Below are 26,115 nucleotides of genomic sequence, written 5' to 3'. Positions count from 1 at the left end.
CTGTGTTTGTTTCCTACACCTTAAAATGTGCAAACTCTCTTCTAAAGTATCCTATTCCCAAGAAGAGATATTTTATGGAAATAATCAGACAAAAACAAGTTACATAAGAATGATACTCCAAGTAGGCATGGTATATTCATATAGGCCCAGCACTTGAAAAGCTCAGGCAAGAGCATCAAGAGTTGTAGACAAGACTGGAGTACATAAAATATGAGGGTTATCAAAAAAACAGAAAAGCTAAATGTAGCCCAAGCTTGTCCCAAATTTGTCAAGAAGCTGATGAAGGCCTTGAACTCCTGACCTTGCCATCTCTGCTTCTCAAGTGTTGAGATTACAGGTGTGTGCCACCATGCCCAGCTATCAAAAATAAGATTCAGGGAGAAAAATAAGTAAATGAAGAAAACTTGGCAACTTGGATACTTATAGAACTATTATATGAAAGGCTGATTTTTATCAAACTACACATTGTATAACTTTGTTTGCAAAAAGGTAAATACATAAATGGAAAGATCAAGAATGACACATCTACAATTCAGTACTATCTCTAGGTAATGGGAGTATAAAGGATTTCTTGTTTACATTTAGACTCTAATTTTTAGCACTGAACATTCATCACTTGCATAATTTCTTTAAACTCAGAAAAACAATCTGATAGGACAAAGAATGAAAATAGGCAAACCAAGCCTTACCATTTTATTCACTTTGTGTGTAGACATTTAACATTAAGTAACTGAGACAGTTCTGAAAAACAAATTCCTAACCTCTGTCAGCACACTGTCTGAATGGCTAGATTGTCAGTTTTAGAGCTTGGAATCAAACTCTGGGTTTTAGGAATAGCAGGCAAGTAGTCTACAAAGGAGCTGACTCTCCAGCTCCTCCAGTTACTTTAAACAGCTCACATTGAGTGAGTGTGTGTGTGTGTGTGTGTGTGTGTGTGTGTTCCTATTGCTGCTGCTATGGATGGCCCACCCACGTCACTGTCATAAAACAGAGATGTCCCAATAGATTGTAGTTTTTAAATGAGCTGTTCTAGATAGGAGTTAACTATAAAGGGAATTTACTGGTGTAAGCAGTAAGACCTGCTCCTGTTTTCAGTATTACCACACAGGAAGCCAACTGAAGTGCTTGTGAAACACACCAGCTCTTAAGCACACTTTACAAACAAGTCCATGGAAAACTGAGGCAGAACAGAACAGAGCTTGGGGTTCTGACATGAAGCAGTGCCTGCATCAATCTCCAAGCATGTGGTATACAGAACTAGATTACTACAAAAGTTTAGCCTGACATGGGTCCTTGGGCCATATTCTTAGCAGCATCTATCATCTAGACACTTTTTGTCCCTACTCCCATCCCTGAGCTGGGGATGTACAAACATTTTACCACTAATTTTCATTTCCAGGCCTTGCATTTATTTATTTATTTATTTATTTATTTATTTATTTATTTATTTATTGACAAGGTTTTTCTGTGTACCTTGGGCTGGCCTGGAACCACTAATCCCCTTGTCTCAAATACTGGGTCTACAGGAATGTGTTACCATTTCTGGCTTGAGCCACTTTTTAGCTCTAACAATCTAACCTTAAACTTTGGGCACTCCCAAATAATTGCATTGTAACCTAAGGTAAGTTTTCCCTCAGAAATGAAAGCATAGAGGTAAAATAGCTATAGGAAAGCAGATGCTCCAAGGAAATCAAATAGTCAATTTTTCAAAGAGCTCCTGGCAGCAGGGGTCTCCTCAACCATTGGCCTTAATATTATCTGAAGCCCTAGAAAGATGCTCTCAGCCGCCTCATAATGAATCAGCGCTGTATGAAAGAAGACGGCACCAAGCAAGACATAGAACAAGAAAGAGCAAGATTCAAGAATGCAGACTTAACTGTAGCAGTTGGTTCCGTTATGTATTTCAACCTAGCTTGACATTTCTAACCGGCTTTAAAATTCTGGAGTCTGGTCAAAGCAAGCATGCTTCCTCTCCATAAGCTGGTTTCAGAAAGGAAGCTTGGCAGTTCTAAGAAACACAGATATTCAAAAAACTCAGGGGGTAAAAGAAGTCTGCCATTCCAGTAGCTGTGAGATAGGTTGCCTGTCTCCTAGCAACGTGGAAATGTGATACCTTTTCAGCACAGTAACCGATAACAGAAATTCCAGCCTTCTTAGAAACACCATCTCTTTTGATGAGGAAAAGAGAAACACTACCAGGTCAAGATTTTTTCCCCCCTCTTAAAATATGGTATTTTAGAACCATACATTTTCAACTAAAAAGTGGAAAAACAAAAGCAACTCGCCCAAAAACATTATGACTATGGAGGCCCCACATGTTGGGCTGACCCCAACTCACAGCCCCCTCCTCCTCATGCAGCAATCTAATTACTTCCACCACGTCCAGCTTTACCTTAAGAGTCTAATCTTTTAAACATCTCCTTACCAACTCACTACTTCAGCATACTCTAAATCATACCAGATGAGACAATGTAATTACCAGGAGGTGAACACATATTTCTGTAGCTAAACACTGAATATGGTATTTTACTGTCACTAAGACATAGCCAGAGAGTGAGAACTGTACATTTTATATTACATCTAATGCAACTAGTGAACTTTAGCCTCATCAAGTTCTTTACTTTCTTTTTTTAAAGTGTTTTTTTCTTTTATGTTTATGAAATTACAATATACTGTGTGTATGTGTATGTGTGAGTGTGTACACCCACTCACTCGGGCAAGAAGAGCTCTCTACTAACTTAATATTATTACAAAAAATAAATATTAGGCACATGCCCAACATTCAAGAGACAGAGGCATTCTGAGTTTGAGGCCAGCCTGGTTTACTGAATTCCAGGACAGCTATGACTACTCAGAGAAACCCTGCCCTGAAAAACAAACAAAAAAATAAAATAAGATGAAATGCCAACAGGGGCTAGAGAGATAGCTCACTGGTTAAGAACACTTACTATTTTTGTAGATAAAATATTAGGAACATTTTAGGTAACTCCGACAAGGTACAAGAGACTCAACTATATAAACAGCAACCTGATCTACAAATAAGCAAAAGAGGGCTGGAGAGTTATCTCAATGGGTAAAGTGCATGCCATATAAGCATGAAGAAATGACCTCAAATCCCCAGTACTGGGCATGGTGGTGTATGCCTGCAACCCTAGCAATAGAGGGCACAGACAGAAGGATGGCTTGGGCTCATGCCCTAATGGCAAGGGCAAGCTCCAAGCTCAGTGAAAGACCCATCTCAAAAAATAAAGTGGAGACCAAGTAAGAAAGGCATCCTGCTGTCAACCTCATGCTTCTACACACTGCCTGCATAGGCAAGTGCACTTGCACACATGTGTGCACACTCAAGCATCCCCCAACACACACAGGAGTTAAACATTTTCTCCAAAGATAGTATATAAATGGCCAGCAGACATAAATGCCCAACACTGTTAGATCATTAGAGATACTATGACATAACACTTCACACCCACTAAAAAGACAGAAATGGGTTCTGACGCATATGGAAAAACTAGAACTGCTGGTGGGGACAGAAAGAGTGTTTCTCAAACGGTGAGTGAGCCCAGAGTACAAAATTTGATGGCACAGAATTACTTGTAATGACCAAAAAATTCATCAACATACAAATGGATCCAAGATCTGTGGTTTGCCCATACAATGAAACACTATTCAGCCAGAAAAAAAAGGGATAAATTGCTATGACATAAATAAGCTTTAATAGCATTATACTAAGAATAAAGCCACTAACAAAACACTATATGTTGTATGCATTTATTTATATAAAAATGTTCCCAAACTGCAATTTCACGGAGAAAGATTAATGGTTGTTGGTAGCTAGGATAATTTGGAGAGAGTAGCAGCTGACTGCTGATATGTCTGAATTTCTTGCATGGTCAGGGAAAATAAATGTGTTTAGAAATTAGATGGGGCAATGGTGATTCAGCCTAATGAAAATAGTTTTTAATTACTCTATACTTTAAAAGAATAACCTTGGGTTGGAGAGATGGCTTGGGGGTTGAGGGCACTTGTTGCTCTTGGAGAGAATCTGGGTTCAAGTCCTTGGCTCATAATTATCCATAACTTTAGTTTCACTGGATATTAACTCTCTTCTGACCTCCAAGAGTACCAGGCACACATAATAGTGAATGTACATACATGCAAATAAAACATTTACTGTGTAAACATAAAATAAACCTAAAAAGATTTGAAAAGAATTTTAAGGAAATAAATTTTAATTTTAAAAAAGATGATATTGTTTTTATTTTTGAAAAGCCAATTCTATACTATATAATTTTACTTAAAGTTTAAAATTAACTATTCTACATCATTGTTCACTTGCTAAGTCAGTATCTGTCACCCTCAATGAAAAGAATCCCATCAATAGCCCCACAAATTGCCATATGTCTGTGAATGGGTGAAAAATGAATTACTGAAGAAAAAAGGGTTCCTGGGGCTGGAGAGATGGTGGTTCAGTGATTAAGAGCACTGAATAATTTTCCAGGACATGGGGCTCATGTAGGGAGCACTCACATGGCAGTTCATAGCTGTCTGTAACTCAAGGTCCAGGAGACACAACACTCACTTCTAGCCTCTATAGGCACTGTACACATGGGGTGCACAAACATGTAGACAAAGCATCCATAAACATAAAATTGAAATTTTAAAAATGGTTTCTTTAATAGTCAGTGTTCCCTGGGAGAAAAGATGTTGCAGGATATTTGATCATACTGTAAACCCCAAGATGTGTTACTTACTGGGAAAAACCTGTTTCTAGTTGTGGTATGGCTCATCCCTTAGCACACCTTTAACCCCTCTGGCTGGAATATAGTCATGCCCTTAGTGAACACCTTTAATCCCAAACAACGAAGGTAAAGCAAGGTAGAAACGTAAGGGTTCTTTAGAAAGTCAGCTGTGTTGGATAGTGTTTTGCTGGGGCAAACATGTGCAGGAGTGTTTTCCTGAAGCAAACACAGGTAAAAGGATGTTCTGTCAGAGCAAGCACATGAAAGGACACATGATGAAGGATTCTTCCTGATGACATGCTTGTATTGGTCCATCTTATATTGCATAGCTGAGTTACATTTGTTAGGACTCCATAGAGAGAACTGCACCAAAAAACTTCTGTCGGTGTGCTGCAGTTACTCGCCACAGACTTGGGATGATTGGCAGAGTGGTGTTAGCTGAGACTGAGGCAAGACCAGTGCAACACTTATTGGTCTCCAATCTTCACTGATCTTCACCTCCCTGAGAGCCACAGCTGAGAACTTTTCCTGGCATTCCTCCTGGTCCCTCCTGCTGACTTGTGCTGAGGCCAAGGCCTGGCTGTCTCTGTTAGGTAGTGCCACCGATGTTGCTAACCTGACTGCCAAATTGGACTGCTGGTGTATCCGTGAAGTGTTTGTGAGTGGATTGAGCTGCTGTTGCTGACCTGTGAACTGAACTGCAGATTTCCAGACAACACAGATGGGAGTTGCTCCAAAGAACCTTTCTAAACAGGTCCACTTCCCTTGTAACCTTTCTTTTCCACTACCTCTGGTGGATGGTGGGCTAAAAGGGAGGTTAAAGCATTTAAGAACCATCATTAAAAGTAGTCCTTGAAAAAATTAAAGTTACAGTAAAGTTAGTTTGTAAAAGAAAGCACCCATGTTTGAAAGTGTTGTCTAACTGAGTGGTAGACAAAGTGATGGATCAGAGAAAGATTTGAGAGAGCAGGCTATGCACAACTCTCACGAGGAACAGAAAGAGATGTAACGTAAGAGGGAGCGGTGCAGAGGAAGGGAAGGAGGAAGCCGTTTCACAGAGACAGACTCAAGAAAGAACAAGTTAGACACCGCAGAAGACAGAATGAGCAGAGAATGAGAAGGAGTCAGAAGATTAGAACAGACTGCCAGAGTTAGTTTTAGGCCAAGAAGAGCAATTCAGTCAGAAGCCAAGAAAAAAGCCAGATTGAACCAGTCAGCCTGGAGAGGAGTTTGAGCCAGAAGAGCTGAGTTGAACCAGCCAGCCAGAGTTCAGAAAGAATTGGAAAGCGTGAGCTTATTCAGCAGTAAGTCTCAGAGGCTGAAAGCATTCTAGGCCTAGGCTAGCAGACTTAGACAGTAAGCCTCAGAGATGACAATTACTTCTGGAGAATAAAATACTTTTACCAAAAGAACTACAATCAAGACATCAAAAGACATCTAGACTGAGATCCCACTGAAGATGAAAATCATTATAATTATTGTCTTTTCTATTTTAAGAGCTTTTTTGTTTGTTTGTTTGTTTGTTTGTTTGTTTAATAGAAAGTATAAGCCCAGTCTGAGAGTGGTCCCTCAATCCCAGCTCTCAGGGGGGAGGAAGCAGAATGTTTACATTTGAGGCTAGCATGGTGTATAGTAAGTTCCAGATCAGCTACAGCATATAGAGTAAAAGTGTCTAGAATAAATATAGATAGATAGATAGATAGATAAATGTGCATTTAAATGTTGCACAATTACAGCATTTAGACTACCCAACAATATCAGAAATAAAAAATAATATAAATATGTAAATCTTCCAATACCAAAATGAAACCAAAAAATGCACTAAAGAAAGGAAAATCAAGTAATTGAGGACAATGGCTTAAATATGTTTAACAGGCCAAGCAGTGGTGGCACATGCCTTTGATCCCAGCACTTGGGAGGCAGAGGCAGACAGATTTCTGAGTTCAAGGCCAGTCTGGTATACAGAGTGACTTCCAGGACAGCCAAGGCTACACAGAGAAACCCTGTCTCGAAACCGCCCCCCTCCTCCCACAAAAAAGTGCATAACAGGCAGAATGCTTTACTCTAAGAGGCAATCCTTAAGTCCACAGAGCTTCTGGTTAAAAGCTGTATGGCTGTCCCTGGTAATATAAATATAGCAGATGAACACTTGGTTTGGCAGGGAAAATGAGTTCTTAGAAATGAGAGCAAATACAGCCAACCGTGATCACCAACATCATTTCCTTTAACTCCTCCTTCTCTATATTAGATCATATGACAAGAGAGACAAGAAGGTGGACACATAGTGGGTACTAGTCTAATCCAACTTACCTAAAAAGCCAAAACTCTGACCAAAGTTACTACTCATCTCCAAAAGGACTAAACAGCTTAAACACCTGCAATTATGGTGCGAGACCTTTGTCTTCAGCCTATGGACCTATGGTATCAGCGTCTTTAGTTTAAATTATTTTCAGAACTGATGGATCTACCAAGACCTTACCTAAGTAAATGGCACCAAGCTTTGTAAAATCTGAAGCAAAGGCTCTTCCAGGCTCATGGCTTGCCCTCAGTGGGCTAGGAGTTCATAAAGACTGGAAAAGTGTCAGGTCTAAAAGAAACTCTGTTTCCCCAAATTGTAAAGGCAGAAGGGAAATCTGTGGTTTTCTGTTGTGCTTATTAGCATACCAAAGCACAGGCTGGCCTCCACACTCCCTCACAAGTGCCTGTTAAACATCTCAGAGTCCATGCCGGCAAACTAGTTCTCACCTCCTCCCCTTCCTCAACTTCCCCAGCTCATGGGCTTCTCTGCCCACTCCCCTTCCCAACTACTCATTCTCCATATAACCCTATTTCAACTATATGCTCATTCTCTCCCTGTCTCCGCCTGTCTCCCTCTCTGTGTCTCTCCTTCCCTCTCTACCCCCTCTATCTCACTGCTCCTGCTTCTCTCATGGCCAGGTCCACTGGGCCAGCTGTAGTGGTTTGAATACCACGGTGAAGGGAGTGGCACTTTAGGAGGTGTGGTCTTGTTGGAGTGGGTGTGGCTTTGCTCGAGGAACTGCATCTTTGTGTGGGGTATGACTTGAGAGATCCTCCTCCTAACTGCCTGGAAATCATTCTCAGCCTCAGCTCCTCCAGTGCCATGCCTGCCTGGAAGCTGCTATACTCCCACCTTGATGATAATGGACTGAATGTCTGAACTTGTAAGCCAGCCCCAACTAAATGTTGTCCTTTATAAGAGTTGCCTTGGTCGTGGTGTCTGTTCACAGCAATGGAAACCCTAACTAAGTCAACAGCCATGCTCAGTCTACTATTTGCTCTCTCTGCTCTAGAATCCTCCAGATGCCTCTGTCTGTTCTCTTATATCTACAATAAAAACTTTCCCCTTAACCATCCATGAACAGTCATGTCCTCAGTTTATATACACTAAGGAGGGACAACTCCCCAGTTGCAGTTAACACCAGGTCTCATGCTACATAGTGAGACCCTGACTCAAAAAAGCAACAAATCCACAAGGACGTTCAAAGCAACTTCATAAAATTATAAACTACAGAGGCCAGACAGCTCAGTGAATAAAGTTATTGCTGTGCAAATGTGGAGACCTAAGTCCAGATCCTACCAGGCCTGAGAACTGCACTCTCCAATGACCACGTAGTGGGAAAACAGCCAAATACCACACGGGCCAGGACAAGCCCATTGTAAAATACATGATTGTATTTTTTTATTATTTTACAAATTACCAAGTATACATATAGGAGACACAAAGGTACTTATGCTTACACAAGTTAAACACACTGGGTTGTCCTTCAAAGTTAGAAAGATGGCTAACCTGTTTTCCACACACAAGGCTGGGAATGGATGCGGCTAATAGCCTGGTGATGACCTTGTGCTCCCCTAGCCTCTTACGTTTATTTCAGCCATTCGCCCCATCTCCTCATACCCTTATCCTGAGCACTCTTTCTTAATCATAGAACCCATCTTTATGGAAGAGGTCATATGTACTTTACTTTATTTATTTATTTTTTATTTTTTTAGTGCAGATATGTTTTTATTCCAAAATTAAACCAAATTCAATTGGAAAGCATAGAGTTGATTTTAAAAATTAATTAAAACATTGTGCAAAGACATAATGAAGTCACAGTATTTTACTACGTTGTATTAGTTCCCTGGTGTCTCTGTATTTGCTTATGAGTAAAGTTACTCTCTGTGGTTGTTGGATGTGCACTTTTCTAATTCTACATGGTATTATCTTGCCTGCTCTATACAATTATACTCTGTAAAGGTACTTTGGTGTGACGCTCAGACATTTAAAATGGCATCTGCTCTGTCTATGTAAGTATGTTCTCTGAAATATCATTAGAAAATATTGTTCTCTAACATCCTGCCTTGTCTCTTTTGTCTCTTCATATGTACTTTACAAAGAATTTCAGTGTAATCATATCTTAAGCTTTGATGTAAACACAGGATTCACTTAGGAAACTTTTTTCCAAATTGTGTTGTGTTTAAATATACCTACAAATAGCCAGGTGGTGGTGGTCTATGCCTTTGTAGCACTCAGGAGGCAGAGGCAGGTGGATCTCTGAGTTCAAGAACAGTCTGGTCTACAGAGCAAGTTCCAGAACAGCCAAAGCTATACAAAGAAACTCTGTCTGGAGGAGAGGGGGGCAAGCTGCCTAAAATAAATATCCAATGCCAGACCCTTGAAGTCTGCACCAACACCAGCTACTGAGTCTGCTGGCTATGGTGGGTGCAGAGACACCCCACAACACACATGTACAAGCTAGGGTCTCCTCCCATGTAGCTCACTAGTAGAATACCTACCTATCAATTCATGTTCTGGGTCCAATTCTCAGCACTGCAAAAATATTTTCTTAATTAGCTGGGTGTGCGGCACACACATTTAATCCCAGCATTCAGAAAGACAAGGTGGTCAGCCAAATCTCTGAATTTGAGGCCAGCCAGGGTTATACAGTGAAACCCTATCTCAAAAATAAAAATAATAAAATTTAATGAAGGGGGCTGGTGAGATGGCTCAGTGGGTAAGAGCACCCGACTGCTCTTCCGAAGGTCCAGAGTTCAAATCCCAGCAACCACATGGTGGCTCACAACCATCCTTAACAAGATATGACTCCCTCTTCTGGAGTGTCTGAAGACAGCTACAGTGTACTTACATATAATAAATAAATAAATCTTTAAAAAAAAAAATTTAATGAAGGCAGGTAGTTCTCTAGTTATTGCCTGGCTTTCTTTCCTTTGCAGTATATTCAATAACTTTTCTTTCTTTAAAAAAAAAAAAAGGATAATTGAAAAATGTACTTACAGACAAATGCTACAAGCAATGAAGGGACAATGACAATGGTCCCAGGAGTGATCTACAGGCAGGTAGCATCCCCATTACTACTGTGCATGGGAAGTGTGCTAAACAAGACAGACACTATGAGAAAAGGCCTTCTGAAGCATGGAAGGCTTGCTATTACCATGTAGTGTAAAAGCAAATTTGTGAGTGAAACAAACCTAAAGGAAATCTGTTAACTACCCGAGATAGAAAGCCACAGGTGCTCGACTTATCACCACTCTGCCTGGAGACAGGGAGATATACAGATCTCTCTCTCACATCCACCACACACACACACACACACACACACACACACACACACACACACTTTTTTTTTAAGAGAAAGAAATCTTGAACATTCGTTATTCAACCTGTAATACATACTATAGCCTGCTGGATACAAATAACTATTTAAGAGATGTCTGTGGTACATATAAGGAAAAATCTGGTATTTTTATCAAATTGTAATTCCTAAAATGCTTTTCCTCCTTTAAAAAACCCAACCAACTGACATATTCACTAAACGCAATTTAGATATACAGGCTGAAAGTCAATAGCCTTGCTGTGACGTAATTACATTGCTAAATTGTGTGCTGTTAGAATTTACTAAAAAGCTGGCTTTGGATACTCTCTTCCCCTTCAGAATCAAGCATGTTTATCTCAAAATGTCCTTCAAAGTCTCTCATCCAAGGATGGACTGACCCTCCTCCCTGTAACAGGGAGGAAAGAAAACAGCAAAAGAGCCCACAGGTAGGGACACTGTGCCCTTGAGGACTAGAAAGTGAACTATTTTCAACAGAGGGTATTGCTATTTATCCCCAAAATGCAAATGCAAATGAAGATGCCACGAGAACCCATCCATAAAGAGAAAGCTCAGTAAGGAACTCCAGCAGAATGCCTCAGCTTCCCCAGAGGGGTTCTGCCCGGTGTTGTACTAGACCATGTTATCTATCTGCTGCTTTTTGTTCTTTCACTTGGGAGCCTCACTAGAGGGGACACTCTGCTCTGCCTAAGTGTCCTTTTCAATACAGACAGAACTCCAGCTGGCTGCCTCAGGGTTTTCCCAGTTATCTTGGTCAACGTTTATAAGCCCTCAGTTTAACAGTGTTTTGTTCTATGCCTGCTTCTGCCGATATCACTTGCTATTTGCTATTTATTCTTTTACTTTTGCTTGATGTATACTTAATAAACTTATTTCATTTAAAACAAAAATAAAAACAAAACAAAGGCCAGGAACCCCTTTAATCTCAGCACTCAGGAGACAGGCAGGTGGACTTCTGCACATTCCATGATGGTCTAATCTATACAATAAGTTCTAGGCCAGCCAGGGCTATAAAGTGAGATCCTACAAAAACCAACCAACCAAACAAACAAACTATAAAGCCAAACAATAAGAGAAGAAGTAACATCAAAATCCTGAAAGCTACAAGTGAGACAAGTTCAGCAAGACAGAGGAAAGCTGAATCTTAAACCAGAACACAAAACAAGCAACCTGTTTCACATGCACAAAAAACTCAGAAATTGGTGACACAAGGCACTGATAAGCTGGGCTGGAAAAGATTTGCAAACAGAAAGGAGGGTGGCAGGAGCAGCTAAACACTGGAGCTCCCAGGTCTCCTATGGAAGGTGTGAGCTTCCTCTAGCAGGCGTGAGCACAGCATCGATCCCCAATGCAAAAAAAAAAAAGAAAAGAAAAGAAAAAAAGGAGTATTCTTTGTAAAGTATAAAAAGGCAGGGCACTTTGGGGCGACATCAGACTTTTAAAATTTATTTTGTTTGTTTGTTTTGTTTTGGAAACAGGGTTTCTCTGTGTAGCCCTTGCTGTCCTGGAACTCACTATGTAAACTAGGACGGCCTTGAACTCACAGTATCTGCCTGCCTGTGTCTCTTGTGTGCTAAGATTGAAGGCATGTGCCACCACTGCCCAACTAAAACATTGGAGTTTAAGAAAATGGGTGACATCTAGAAAAAAAAAATGGTTGGAAGATTTGTATACTAAATGCTGAGATTTCTCAATCTCTTCCTCTCATCATCTCTAAGGATACTAACAGACAGACTTATTATGGAAAACTGGCCAGCCCAAAAGACTCAAAGATAATGACACTCAAAACAAGCAAAGATACCAAACCAGCCCTCAAGACTGGCAAGTTGGCTCAGCAAGTGACAGCATTCTCTGCTATGTCTGATGCTCTGAGCTGGATTCTCTGGAGTCCACAAGTTGTCCTCTGACCTACACATGCATATGTGCTCACATATAAATAATAAAGATGTATCTGATGCAGAACTGAATTCATTCAGCACTTATAAGTTTCACCTTAACCAACACCAATGAGCTCTATCTGTTGTGTAACAGAACACAATTCTTGGAATTCACAAGGCCCCGAGTTTCCCAACACAACAAAAACAAAACACCACATAACAAGTAAAACTGAGGTGGGCATGGTGACAGAACCTCATAATCTCAGCACCTGGAAGGCTGGGATAAAAGGGCGGAGAATTTGAGGGCAGCTGGAAATGCACAGTCAGACTCTCATCTCAGAAGAAGAAAAAAGGGCGTATGTTACATATTCTAAAACAAAACAAGAGTAATGCTTTTATAAAATCAGTACAGGAAGATTTTTAGAAATACCTTTCCTACATTATGACATACTGAGAAGAAATTTTGTCTACTAAAGAAAAACACATAGGAAATAAAAATTCACAGAATTCTTTGAATCTTTCAAAGTGTGTAAGCTATAATGTTCTCTACTTAGTGTGCAGGGTATTTTTCTTTATCACTAAATACTGTTTTATGATGTCACTATAGTATCTGAAATTTAAAATATTTAAAGAGGGAAAAGTTCATTTCTCAGAAATAGATTTTTTTTAAGCTCTAAAAGATAGCCTTAATTAGGGATAGCTAGATACAACAGTTATACCAGCACAGAACTCAGCATCTGAATACACAGAGCACAAGACTAACCCCAACAGCCTTAATAGGGGATAGGTAGATAACAATTTTACCAACACACACACACACACACACACACAAATTCAGTGAAGATATGCCGCCTACCCACTGCTGAGGTCCTTTCCAACATAATCAGAGATTCTCATCTCAATATTGTTACTAAAATGTAAAGTCTTAGATCTAAAATCATTTGGATTAAATCTATTTGAAAGCTATGAGCTCAAAGCTAGACTAGGCCATAAGAAAGGTGGAAGAAGAGAACCAACTCCACAAAGCTATCTAGTTTCCACACATGTGTCATGGGATATTTGAGAATCCCCTGACCTCTTCCTTCCAAACACACACACACACCAATAGCTGATTAAACAACAACAACAAGATGCTTTTAGGAAGTTGGAGAGATGGTTCTGTGGTTAAGTGACTTTCCTGTTCAATTTCCAGCACCTGTATCCAGCTCCAGGGATCCAATACTCTCCTGTTCTCATTGGGTGCTCACACACAGATAGCACACATATACACAGAATTATTTTTAATTCATAAACTGACAAACTAGACAACTGAGAGGAATACCTATTTTTAAGGACTTTAAAAAATATTTTCTATATCTGAAAATATGTACCAATTTGTAATGTTTCACCATAAACTTACCTATGTATACTTCAGTAGAATTAGTCAGGGCTGGGTATTTAACTCAGTGGTGGAGTATCTGCCTTATAGGCAACAAGGTCATGGGTTTGATTTGGCAAGGGGAAGTGTGTATGTGTGTGTGTGTGTGTGTGTGTGTAACAAAATTTACTAAAGTAATATAACACTATCTCTCTGGATCAAAGCTACTAGTTCTACTTTCTATACACACACACAATATCAACTATAAAGCTACTAGTTTCTACTTTCTATACACACACACAATATCAACTATAAAGCTACTAGTTCTACTTTCTATACACACACACAATATCAACTATAAAGCTACTAGTTTCTACTTTCTATACACACACACAATATCAACTATAAAGCTACTAGTTTCTACTTTCTATACACACACACAATATCAACTATAAAGCTACTAGTTTCTACTTTCTATACACACACACAATATCAACTATAAAGCTTCTAGTTTCTACTTTCTATACACACACACAATATCAACTATAAAGCTACTAGTTTCTACTTTCTATACACACACACAATATCAACTATAAAGCTACTAGTTTCTACTTTCTATACACACACACAATATCAACTATAAAGCCGAAACTCTCAAAATGAAATGAGTTCAGCTTCCTTTATAAAAAAGTCCAGAAAGATGTTACTGTTCTTACCATCATATTGCTACTTCGTGACAGACGTAGGACTACTGCCAATTCAATATCTCAGTAATCTTTACATTTTCCTCAGTTATCCCCTTTAGATAAGGGCCAAGGCAAACATATATATATATTTACTAAAGTAATATAACACTATCTCTCTGGATCAAAGCTACTAGTTCTACTTTCTATACACACACATATATATATATCGCAGCTTCAAACCTGAATGGAGCTCAGTGGCGGAGCTCAGTGGCAGAGCACTTGGCCTAGCATGAGTAGGCCCTGGCTTAGATCCTCAACAGGACCATAGAGAAAGGGAGGGGAATTACTAAGGAAAAATTTTATATGATGTTTGAATGCCATAACACAAAGCTCTCACAAAGGCAACTTCAAAAATCTAAGAGGACTACTGTTGGTTCCCTAGTCTACAAAAGTTCTCAAGACATTTACAAAGGCAACATAAGTAAATTCTCTAAAAGTATGTACCTTTTAAAAACAGAAAAGACAACCATGACCATTAATAGGAACATGAGAAAACTTTCTATTTTTCTTGAAAACAAATATATATATTTATTTATTTCAAAGAGACATGGAGGTGTAAAACCTATAGACCAGACATTTACAACACAAAAATCAATCTTAATATATATGAATATTAAAAATCCATTTAGACGAAGCCAAGCATAGTGCATGACTTTAATCCCAGGCAGAAGGCAAATCTCTTGAGTTCAAGGCCAAACTGGTCTACATATAGAGAATTCCAGGACAGCCAAGGCTACATGAGACTCTGTCCCAAGAAAAAACAAAACAAAACCAAATGAAAACATCAATTTCACTGGCAAGATGATGGGCAGACCATGACAAAACTATGTCTTATATATGCAGGAAACCACCTCTCAAGAGAGTGGGGGAAGGTAACTCTAGAACCCAAGAGTCGACATCTATGTGTGTGTCCTGTCTTCTGAGAATAAGAGTTTCCCACATGCATATGAGTTCATAATTTGGATACCACTATATGTATGCATATAAAAAACTAGAGATTAAGTAAACAGATATTAAATGGTAGGAGCCAAATTTCTAGTTATTGAAGTGGGAGTTTACAGATTAGCTGAATAAGATGATGTGATGCACATGCTTGAGATATGTGTTAGAGATATAGTGTCAACTTGGCTTTGGATAATTTATTTATGCAAATGTTGCTTATAGGGCTGTGGGTATAACTGAGTGATAAAGCACACATGCAGCACATAGAAGACCAAGGGATCAATACCCAGCACTTAAAAGAACAAATGCACAGGCATTTTCTGGCTTTGCTACCTTAGAAGACCTAGAACTAACAATATCCAGGGCAGATCTGGTTTCTGCTATCATTGTCTAAAAAGGAAGCAGGGTTTCTTGGGGAGAACGAGTCATTCTAAGATGGTATAAGAAAGGATGAAACTAGTCCAGAAAGTAAATACTCTAAAACAAAGATGTTGGTATGTCCAAAGGAACCAGGTATATGACACAGGGCCAACTGAGAATTCCCAATGGTCAAAGCCAGCACTATACCGTGTATTGGAATTATGTTCCCAGATAACTGTAAATATTTATGAGTCCATAGAGATATAATAATGATGCAGTTAATGGAGAAGAAATAAATATCCCACCTGTAAAAATAGCAAATATTGTGTGTCAATACTCTGCTTGTAGTGTTAGCCCCACCACTTCTGAGTTGTGAGGGCCACTGTTCTCACAGTGAGTTCTCCACACAGCGTGAAAAAAGAGGCAGAGAACTTTTACAGAAGAGAACCAAACACATAAACACAAACAAGTAAGCCTTGCTGTGTATATGTCTTTGAGCAGATGTGTTCAGCCATGAATGGAGGCCAAAAGTGGAAAGAAACTGTCTTCCTCGTTTTCCATTTGTCATTTTACTTTTGAAGCAGTATCTCTCAATGAACCTGGAGCCCATGGAATCAGCATGGCTGACTGGCCAGTAAGTCCCCCAGGAATCCCCACCTAACTCTGGAGGTTAAGCCATGTAAGATCAGCCTATACTTAGCATGTGTGCTGGCAATTAGAACTCAGGTTCTCATTACTGCAGGTAGTTTTACTGAGCCATCTCTCCAAATTGTTGGCAAAATAAGAAATACATAGCCGGGTGTGGTGGTGCATACCTTTAATCCCAGCACTTCAGAGACAGGTGGATCTCTCTGAATTAGAAGCCAGCTTGGCCTACATCCTAAGTTCCAGGGCAAAACAAAAACAACCAAACCCAAAAGAAATTATGTATTCAGAAAACTGGCTGAGAGCCTACTTTACAGGCAGGTGTACTAGGTGCTATCTATCACACTTGTTCCAACACTACACTTGAATTAATACAAACTGGTTTTCTACCTCCAGCCACCAGAAGCAATGTCACTAAAAGCAAGCACTAGATCTGATGCATGTTTACCAGTTGCCTACCTAGTTTATTGGCAACAATGACTTGAGGAGGAGAAGACGATCTTCAACCTTATTTTCAGCATTAATCTCCAACTAAAGTAAATATGTTTATCTAAATAGATATAGTCCTTTACAAGAATATGGTTCTCATAAAGCAGTTGTATTTATCCAAAAATAACATCAAAATAAAGAAATCAAAGATTCATTTTAAGGCCTTTGTAATCCCACCATTGTGAATGCTAAAGCACAAGGGTCCCAAGTTCAAGGCCTGTCTGTGCTACACAGTGAAACCCAGCCTAAAGCAAAACATCAAAGTCATTCTCGTGGTAAGATTTATTTTATAGCTTAATATAGTATAGTGTATTGTAACTGATGTTTGATAAACATGCAGGTCCAGGACCAGCAGTGAAAAGTCCTTAGAATAGAATTCCCTAGGGCAGCTCAACTGAGTCTTGGCTTCTGTCCAAACCAGGAAGTTCTGTTCTGTTTACAGAGCAGAGTGATGAAGCCAATGACTCTCCCTTAACAAGTGGTGGCCAGTGGATGCAGCCAGAAAGCAAGAATGGATCAAGAATTCACCAGTGCCACAAAAAATGACACAGAGAACAAGGCTTGCCAAGAGTGAGCCAATTCAAACACAAGAGACAATCACAGTTCTGTGGTTCCTGACATTTTCAAATACTATTTCTATATTTCTAACAGGTTAAAAAGAGCTCTCAGGGCTGGCAAGATGGCACTAGCCACCAAGCCCAATAACCTGCATTCCATCTCCAGGACCTGAACGTAGGAGAAAACCAGATCCTGAAGGTTGTCTTCTGACCTCCACCCACACCCACAAAAAACAACATAATAAAGGTTTTTGTTAAAGTTCTTACGATACTAACCCCATGTGATATATCCACTTGAAATATCATTTTTTCTGTATTTCACATAAAAATGTTTGTACATGAAATTACAGCCAGTGGTATATGCCTATAAGTGGTATAAGCACTTGGAAGACTGAGGCAGGAAGACTGTTCCAGTTTAAGGCTATCTTGAGCTACACAGAGTTCCAGGCAGTATAAGATCCTATTGCCTCCAAACATATAAAATAAAAATAATAACCAAGAAATTATATAGTTGATCCAAAAATATAATATGAATATATATTTAATAATAATGGCTATTTATTGGTATTTACTGAATGCGGATGATGGTTTCCATAGTTTATCACACTGCCCTATTTGGTATATATTTGAAATACTAATAATAATCCCAGAACTTAGAAGGCAGGGACAGGTAGGTCTGTCTCTGTGGGTCCAAGGCCAGCCTGGTCTACATAGCAAGTTGCTCAATAGCCAGGATTACATAGTTAGACCTTGTCGTCCTCCCCACCATCACAAAAAGTTGAAAATACCATTAAGAAATAACTTCAGGTCAGATGTGGTGGTATACACCTTTAATACCAATTTATGGGTGACAGAGACAGAGTTCTGTAAGCTAACCTGATCTATATAGAGAGTTCCAGCCCAGCCTATCTGAAAAAAACAAGCAAACAAACAAACAAACAAACAAAAAACAATTATAGCAATAGCCATTTCTCCAAAGGTAATAAACAAACAGCTAACATACTGAACGTAACTAATCATTTAGGAACTAGAAATCAATAATGCAAAGGAGATAGCGTCACAGCCAACAAACAGATAGCCAGTACCAAGAAACCAGAAGAGGGCTGGTGTAGAGCTTGCCAGCCATGAACAAGGCCTGGCTTCTATCCCTAGCACTGCAAAACACAAAATAAAAAATAAAAATAATCAAACGTTTGTTGAGAATATGAAGAAACTGGAATCTTTATACAGTGTTGGCAACAATGCAAGATGGTGTGGCTGCTATGGGTAACAGAATAGTTTTAAGAAAACTTAAAAATAGGATTACCAAACTAATCCCACTCCGGGTAAATTCTCATAAATCTCAAAATCAAGGACCGAGAGAGATTTGTACACCCATGTTCTCAGTGCATTATGCACAAAGACTAAATATTCATCAGTAAATGAATTTATGTTTTAAATGTAGCATAGGCAGGCCTGGTGGCATCAGCCTGTAACCCCAAAACTTAAGAAGTGAAGGCAGGAGGATCAGGAGTTCAAGGTCAGCCTCAGTGTGTGTGTGTGTGTGTATGTGTGTGTGTGTGTAAAATGAGGTCAGGCCATGGTACAAGAGACTCCATCTCAAAACAAACATACGACAAAATATTGTTCAGCCTTAAGAAAGAAATTCTGACACCTACTATTTGGATGAGCCTTGATGATAGGCCAATGAAAAAAGGAAATAACTGATTGCACTTACACTGGTGCTAGTTGACAGGCTGGAACAAGCAAGGAAGAGTACAGTTTAATGGGTACTAAACACAGGGCTGGTTTCATACATATGTGAATCCACTTAATGTTGGCAGACTTTGTACTTAAAAATGCTTAGGGTGGAGGGTGCTCTGTGGCAGGACACACAGCTACTCCCTAGCACCAAAAGAGGCAAGGGGATAAAAAGTTAAATATGGTATATTTTATGTTGTTTTATACAATTCTAAAAATTTTTTTCAAAGATACAATTTATCTATCTTCCATAAACAATGTACCTATGTTTGATTAAGACAGGCTTTCACTATGTAATCCAGACAGGCCTGGAGGCCACCATCCTACCCCAAAATCACAAAATCACATGAGTACACCAACCATTGTGTCCTGCTTCAAGATCTTTCATACATTTTCTTTGATAACTAACCATTTGGCCACAAATACAAACTGACAAGACACAAAAGAGATAACCTGTGCTACAACTATAACTTCTGAAACTTTATAACAAACATGCACATGGGCACTACCTAGCCTTCTTCTAAGATCAAAATTTCACCAAATATAGTTCCACCTGTTAAAGAGATGACATTACTTCCCTAATCTATCAAAATGCCATTGCAGAACATTCAGAGAACTTAACCCAAAAAACTACCGTCCCCATGCCTGGTTTATGATGTCATCTGGAATGCTATACAAACTCACTGGTGATGACTGCGAATAAGCAACTTCCTCAGCAGGCCACAAGCCATGTCTAAATCAACACATTCTATGGTTTGTTTTTAATATATATTTAATATATATTGAAGCTCTGTTCATTTACATACAACTCAAATATCTCAAAACATCTGGCACGAGGTAGCAAAATTCATGATATAGAGGCAAAGAGCTACTTCAGCTGCACTAAGGAGAATGGGTGGCCAGCAACTGATGTCCTCCTTGAGCTAACCACAGCTGGGAATGAGCCTACCTAAACCTTTTTGAAACTCTGTTCAATATATATTGGATATAGTCTGTTTTAAAATTGCAAAAAGAAGGGAAAATCATGCTACAGGGAAACTAAGCCCAGCCTGTCTATAACTGTCAGTATACTAAATTCAAGTTGTATACATCAATAAAGACTCATGAAAGCAAAGGAGGCCAGCGGTGTTAGCAATTCTGAATGAATCATAAAGCTTTCCATTAGTGTCACTTGGTTAGAGGACCACCTCAGATTAACAGATCAAAAGAAGTCACAACAGCCTTATGTGACAGCTAAAGAGTAGCATGTTCCTATCAAGTGGCCTGGCCAATTCACCAGCATTCTATAATTCAAAAGCCTTTTAAATATGTATAGTCTCTGATTACACACTACAAAAGAACAGTTACAGGTGTCTGAATAACAAACTTCAATAAGTGTTAAAAATTATAAATATTCTTAGGAACTACCAGTAGGTAACTAAGTCATGGCTCAGCCATACAATTCATGCCACACAGGCATTAAAAATAGCTGACAGAGGGGCTAAAGATATAGTTCAGTGGTACAGGGCTTGTGTAGAAAGGGAAAGGCCCTAGGTTATAGGCCCTACCTTCAACACTGAACAGAAAAAAAGAAAACCAGGAGATTTGAAAATCCAACATTGCCGGGCAGTGATGGCACACAGTTGGGAGGCAGAGGCAGGCGGATTTCTGAGTTCCGGGACAGCCTGGTCTACAGAGTGAGTTCCAGGACAGCCAGGGCTACACAGAGAAACCCTGTCTCAAAAAAACAAAAAAACAAAAAAAAAAAAAGAAAGAAAGAAAGAAAAGAAAAGAAAAAGAAAAAGAAAATCCAGTACATGTGTATGCGCACAAAAAAACGCATGAAAGTGAACGCACACGCCTGAGACAATGGACACATTCAGTGTCATTAGGAGCACACAAAACTGCATGAATGTATAAAGATGTGCCTGCCTACATTCATGAGTACATAATACACGTGTATACTTACGTATCTGCTAATGGATACAGCCTGTCTTGGGGGGCATGAGCCTCTATACAGGTGAGTAAATGAACACTCTTGTTATCATAATTTAGCAGTTTTGTGAATTTGCACAAGTCGCTGAGACCCTTAGAGACTTGACTTTGCCATCTATAAAATGAGAGCAAACCCTTACTCCTAAGTGCTGTAAGGCTTCAGTGAAGATGGCTGTAAACCATGTCTGCTGTGACATGTCTAGTGTGACACAGTCAACACCAGCACTCCTTCTCTGTGCACATGCATACTGATCACACTTTTGTATATTTACATAGCTCTAATCTACAAGATTATGTGCCCACAAGTTAACTTTTGGGAAGAGATTTGTGTTTGGCTAGACTTTTTTGGCTTTAATGTTTTACAATTTCTTCTAAGATTTTTTTTTCATGTTTTATTTTAGATTACTTTTTCAAATTTATTTTGTTATTGTCAAGGCGGAGTCTTCCTGTATCTCAGGCTGGATGGCAACTAATTTGGCAATCCAGGCTGGCCTTGAACTTTCAATTTTCCTGCTTCAGACTCCCAACTGCTGGGATTATAGGCATGAGCCACCATGCCCAGCAAACTAATTACTTTGAGAATAACGATATTAAAGATGGCCCATCTCTAACATAACCTAAATTCTGCATAATCAAAAAGCTATTAAACAATAAGCCAACAAAAGCATACCCTTTAACAAACTGTCTGTATTATAGCAGTCAACCAGCATTACCCCATAGCTAAGTAAGATGGCAGTACAAAGAAAACCCACAGCTCTTCTGCCCATCCAACTCGGGAATGAAAAGACTGATGCTATAAGGTTCAGAGGATTTGTAAACACGTCGATGAAAGTCTAATGACATCTATGACCCGAATTTATTAAAGCAAGGAAGCACCGGGAGTCTCATCCAAGGTCATAGAATAAAGGCTGTGAAGACATAAAGATCAGTCTGCAAGGCCAGAATTTGGGGCGTTTATGAAACCAAGAGGCTAAATTCTTAACTAGTCATTTCAGGAGTCGGAGCAGAGGCGGAGGCGGGGGCGGGAAGAAGGGCGGATTACAACGCAACACTGAAGACAGCAAAACAAACCAGCAACTGGCCCCGACTGGGTTAAACTGCAACACGCTTTAATCATTCTGGTTTTATTTCTACAACGTAGTAAACGGAGATCTCTTGATTCACGCCATTTTATGTCGAAAAAGCAGGACTGGCATTTTTGTATGCAAATAAAACTGAAAACATTTGAAACTGACAAAACAGAAGCAGCTGCCTGCGGTTCTATCAACAACTTCCTGGCTTAACTCCCACGATTACGTTATATTTTAGATTAATACCTTTTTTTTTCTCCCCAAAAGGAGTCTCTAAATTCCCGAGGAAACCCAGCCACACACCGGGAGGGGAGAAAAATCTCTTTTCCCTAGGGCCTCAATTTACAGAATCACACAGCAGATAATAACCCTATCATCTGGATTTATTTCCTCCCTAGATATGCTATTAAATCTCTTAAACGTCATTTCTAAGCGTGCAAAATACATCCGGGCACACGCCCTGCAGCCTCCCGTAGCCCTACATTTTGGGGCCTCTCCAACCAAACATCGCCTCTTCCAAATCGATTGAAAGCTGCAGGCTCCTCTCTCGCTTCATTTTTTTTTTTTTTTGGACTCAAATCTTTAAAGGGAGCGAGGGGGATGGGTTTGGACAGAAACGACACTCCGAAACCCTGACTAATCGCACCTCGCTGAGGACAGCCGCCAGCGGAGATACTGGAGATTAGGATCTTTTCTTCTGAACCCATTTCCTTTACCTTTTTGGCTTAATTTTTTTTTTCTCGCCCCCTGACTTTCCAATGACATCAAACCAAAGCTGAGAGAAGGAAAAACTGATGCCTCTTGGTCGCAACCCCTAGAGCGCCACGAGTTCAGCCTCCGGGCCCCGCCCGACCTGGGAACCGGGGTTAACGAGGTCCCTCCCGGCTGGCCCGAGCCGCGACAGACCCAGGCCCCGGGGTCCGGCCGAGGCCCGGCGCGGCCTGCAAAGCCCGGGCGTCGAGTGGCCGGCGGAGGGCGGGGCGGGCCCGGGGCCGCTCACCTGCTGGTACCCGCTGCCGCAGGCCGGCTCCACGGCCGCCAGCGCCGCCAACGCCAAGGCCATGGCGCAGCGGGCCTCAGGGAAGGAGGGCGAGCGAGAGAGCTGATCGGGCGCGAGCGCCGCGGCTGGGGGTCGCCGGGAGGCCGAGAGGTACGCGCCGGGGCGTGTGTGGACGGACGCTGCCGACGCTGAGACGTTCTCCTCCGGCACTGAGCGCCGCCGCCGAGGCTCCGCCGCGGCCCCTGGGGAAGAGGCGGGGACGACGACGACGACGCGGCGCCGCCCCGCCCCTCCGCACTATGCCCCGCCCCTCCGGGCCCAGCCGCACCCCTCGCCCCCGCCGTAGCTTCTCCCGAGTCGCTGAAGTCGCCTTCCTGCAGGGTTGAGGTTTCTTTCAGTTCCCTTCATAACTGCCATCCTCAGAGGTAAGGGGTCAGGCAGCCACAGGGCAGGGGCCTCATCCCGTCAGTCCAGACCCTGAGGATGTACGTGCATATCCTCAAATAAAGTTTTATTGTAACATGGCCTTTGCCTTCTGGCGTGGCCTGCAAACTCTAAAGACTATGTCTTTCTCTTTACAAAAAGTAATTGCTGACCCTAAATCTTTTTTTTTTTTTTCCTTTTGGTATTTTGAGACAGGATTTATCTGAATATCCCTGGCTGTCCTGGAACTCACTTTGTAGGCCAGGCTGGCCTCGAACTCAGAAATCCGCCTGCCTCTGCCTCCCCAGTGCAGGGATTAAAAAGCGTGTGCCACCACCGCCCAGCTGCTGACCCTAAATCTTAAGATTAGGTTATTTTTATTAGAGCCTAATGTACGTGGCCGATAAGTAGTTTTTCTGTTGATACAGAAACTCCATTACCTGAAACAAAACGCTCCGAGGAAGAGATATCAAAGTCAAAACTTGAAGGATTTATCTAGATAGCAGGAGCATGTGCTGAGGCAAGAGAGAGCTAGCCTCGAATAACTCGGAGCTCTCCTCACTTGGGTGTAGGAGTTCCTATAAGCAGCGGTTCACAGATGAGGAAACTGCAAAAGGATTCACTGTTTTACTCACAGACCCTGAGCCAATGAGGGGGAAAGTTGGAATGCAAGTCTATTAAGCCAGCTTTCTTAACCATTATCATACAGTTTATATTACGAGCTTTGTTGAGGCAAGAGTGTTTGTCTTCCATAGAATATAGCTCTATTTTTTAGGCTGGGGCTGTTTCTTTTTATCATTATCTAGCTGTCTAGAATCAGTACTAAGAATCAGTACTAAGCACACATCCATCGTGGATGAGGGACTGGGAAGAATCCTTCACTCCTTAAAGCATGTTACAATTTCTGTTGCTTTTTCATCGTTTTTCCAAGTTAGTATTCTGCAGTTGATTATAACAGTAGGGCTATCTTTGTCTCTAATTTTTTAACTTTAGATATATCTTTATGTATTAGTTATATTTATAAAAACACAGCTGCTTTGAACTACCCTAAGAGTTTCATATATAGGAATACATTATAATCAATTAAAAAAAAAAGCCAGGCAATAGTGGCACTCACAGCATTCGGGAGTCAGAACTTTGAGTTCAAGGACAACCAGGGCTACACGAAGAAACCCTGTCTCCGAGGGGGAAAATTCTATAGAGCTGGAGAGACGGCTCAGGCGGCCGGCCATTAAGAGCACAAGCTGCTTATCCAGGGGACCCAGGGTCAATCCCTAGCACCCACATGGTGGCTCACAACCATCTGTTTTGTAACTCTAGTCTGCGGAGATCCGAGTCCTCTTTTAGCCTCACAGAGCACTGCAGGCACATGGTACATAGTCATGCAGAGAAAATACATATTTTAATTAATACACACAAAATACATATTTTAATTCAATTGGAATAACATCTAGATGTGAATATTTGTCAGTCTGTGTTCCCACATCCAAGTCCCTACCTAGCTTAGCTCTGTTTCAAAGTATTAGCATTGACTATTTGTTAACGAGCGGAGAGTGGAGATAAGTTTAGAGATATGTGAGAGAGGAGGTAAACTTAGCACAATGCTAAGCTAGGATGTCTGCTAAACTGCTCGCTCCTTTTCCTTCTTTTTCCTTTACCTCTTCAGTGCTGGGAACTGAAGCCAGTGCCTTGTGCATGCAAGGCAAGCCCTCTGACTCTGAGCAACATGTCCAACCCAGAAAGACAAACTTTAAATGTTATTCTCCACAGCAGACCAGACAAGCATAATGTCCTTCCACGTGGTCTTATATAAGGAAAGGGGGAGGAGTCTGATTTGAAATGTAAAAGCATATATCATCAGTGGAAAATAGAAATCAGGCTACTCTGTCTAAATTTATAAGTAAGAAAAAAGTTAGAAAGCTTCTGCCTGCCCTGTCACATATGGCTGTTACAACAACTGCCACCATCTTGCCGGCTGTTTCTGAAGGAGGAGTTGCTGTCTTCCATCTCTTAATATCTATATGCTGCTTGACTATGAGTCCAATTTATAAAAATTATATAAACAATAGCCTTTCTCACAGGACTTGCTCTCAAAAGCCAAAGAATATCCTTCATCTCTAATCTTCCTTCTGAACTCTTGTTTTGTTTTTTTTTTTTTTTTGAAACTCTAAACCATAGTTTTTGTTTGTTTGTTTGGTTTTGTTTTTAAAGATTTATTTATTTAATGTTGTATGAGCATCCTGTCGCTAACACACCAGAAAAGGGCATCAGATCCAATTACAGATGATTGTGAGCCACCATGTGGTTGCTGTGAATTGAACTCATGACCTCTGGAAGAACAGTCAATTCTCTTAGCCATCTCTCCAGCCATAGTTTTTTGAGCAACAATATTTTGGTCTCTATTTTTTCCCCCTCTGAGTTTCCTAAGCTTTTAATACACAAATCAAGATTATTCATCTTGATTCAGTGAGTGTCTAAACTAGAAATTTGGAAAACGTTTTTTTCTCTCCCCCTGACTTTCCAATGGCATCAGACCAACACAGGGAAAAGGATGGGT

At 40.5% G+C, this 26,115-nt stretch overlaps 1 protein-coding gene across 2 annotated transcripts in view; it reads right to left on the bottom strand.

The window, feature by feature from the left end:
- Ndfip1 (Nedd4 family interacting protein 1) overlaps positions 1–23,386 on the bottom strand; it is a 45,088-nt gene extending 21,702 nt beyond the window's left edge. For both annotated transcript variants that reach the window (XM_021150952.3, XM_029471854.2), the window contains exon 1: positions 23,136–23,386. In XM_021150952.3, the coding sequence (XP_021006611.1) occupies positions 23,136–23,198 (63 nt within the window). In that variant the 5' untranslated portion in view covers positions 23,199–23,386. The remainder of the gene's footprint in view (positions 1–23,135) is intronic.
- Between the last annotated feature and the right edge of the window lie 2,729 nt (positions 23,387–26,115).

This window comes from Mus caroli, unplaced genomic scaffold (genome assembly GCF_978045245.1).
Source record: "Mus caroli unplaced genomic scaffold, Mus_caroli_1 scaffold_19, whole genome shotgun sequence".
NCBI classification, from domain to species: Eukaryota; Metazoa; Chordata; class Mammalia; order Rodentia; family Muridae; genus Mus; species Mus caroli.
Note: the sequence above shows the minus strand (reverse complement) of the source record. Positions and strands in the feature narration are given on the sequence as shown.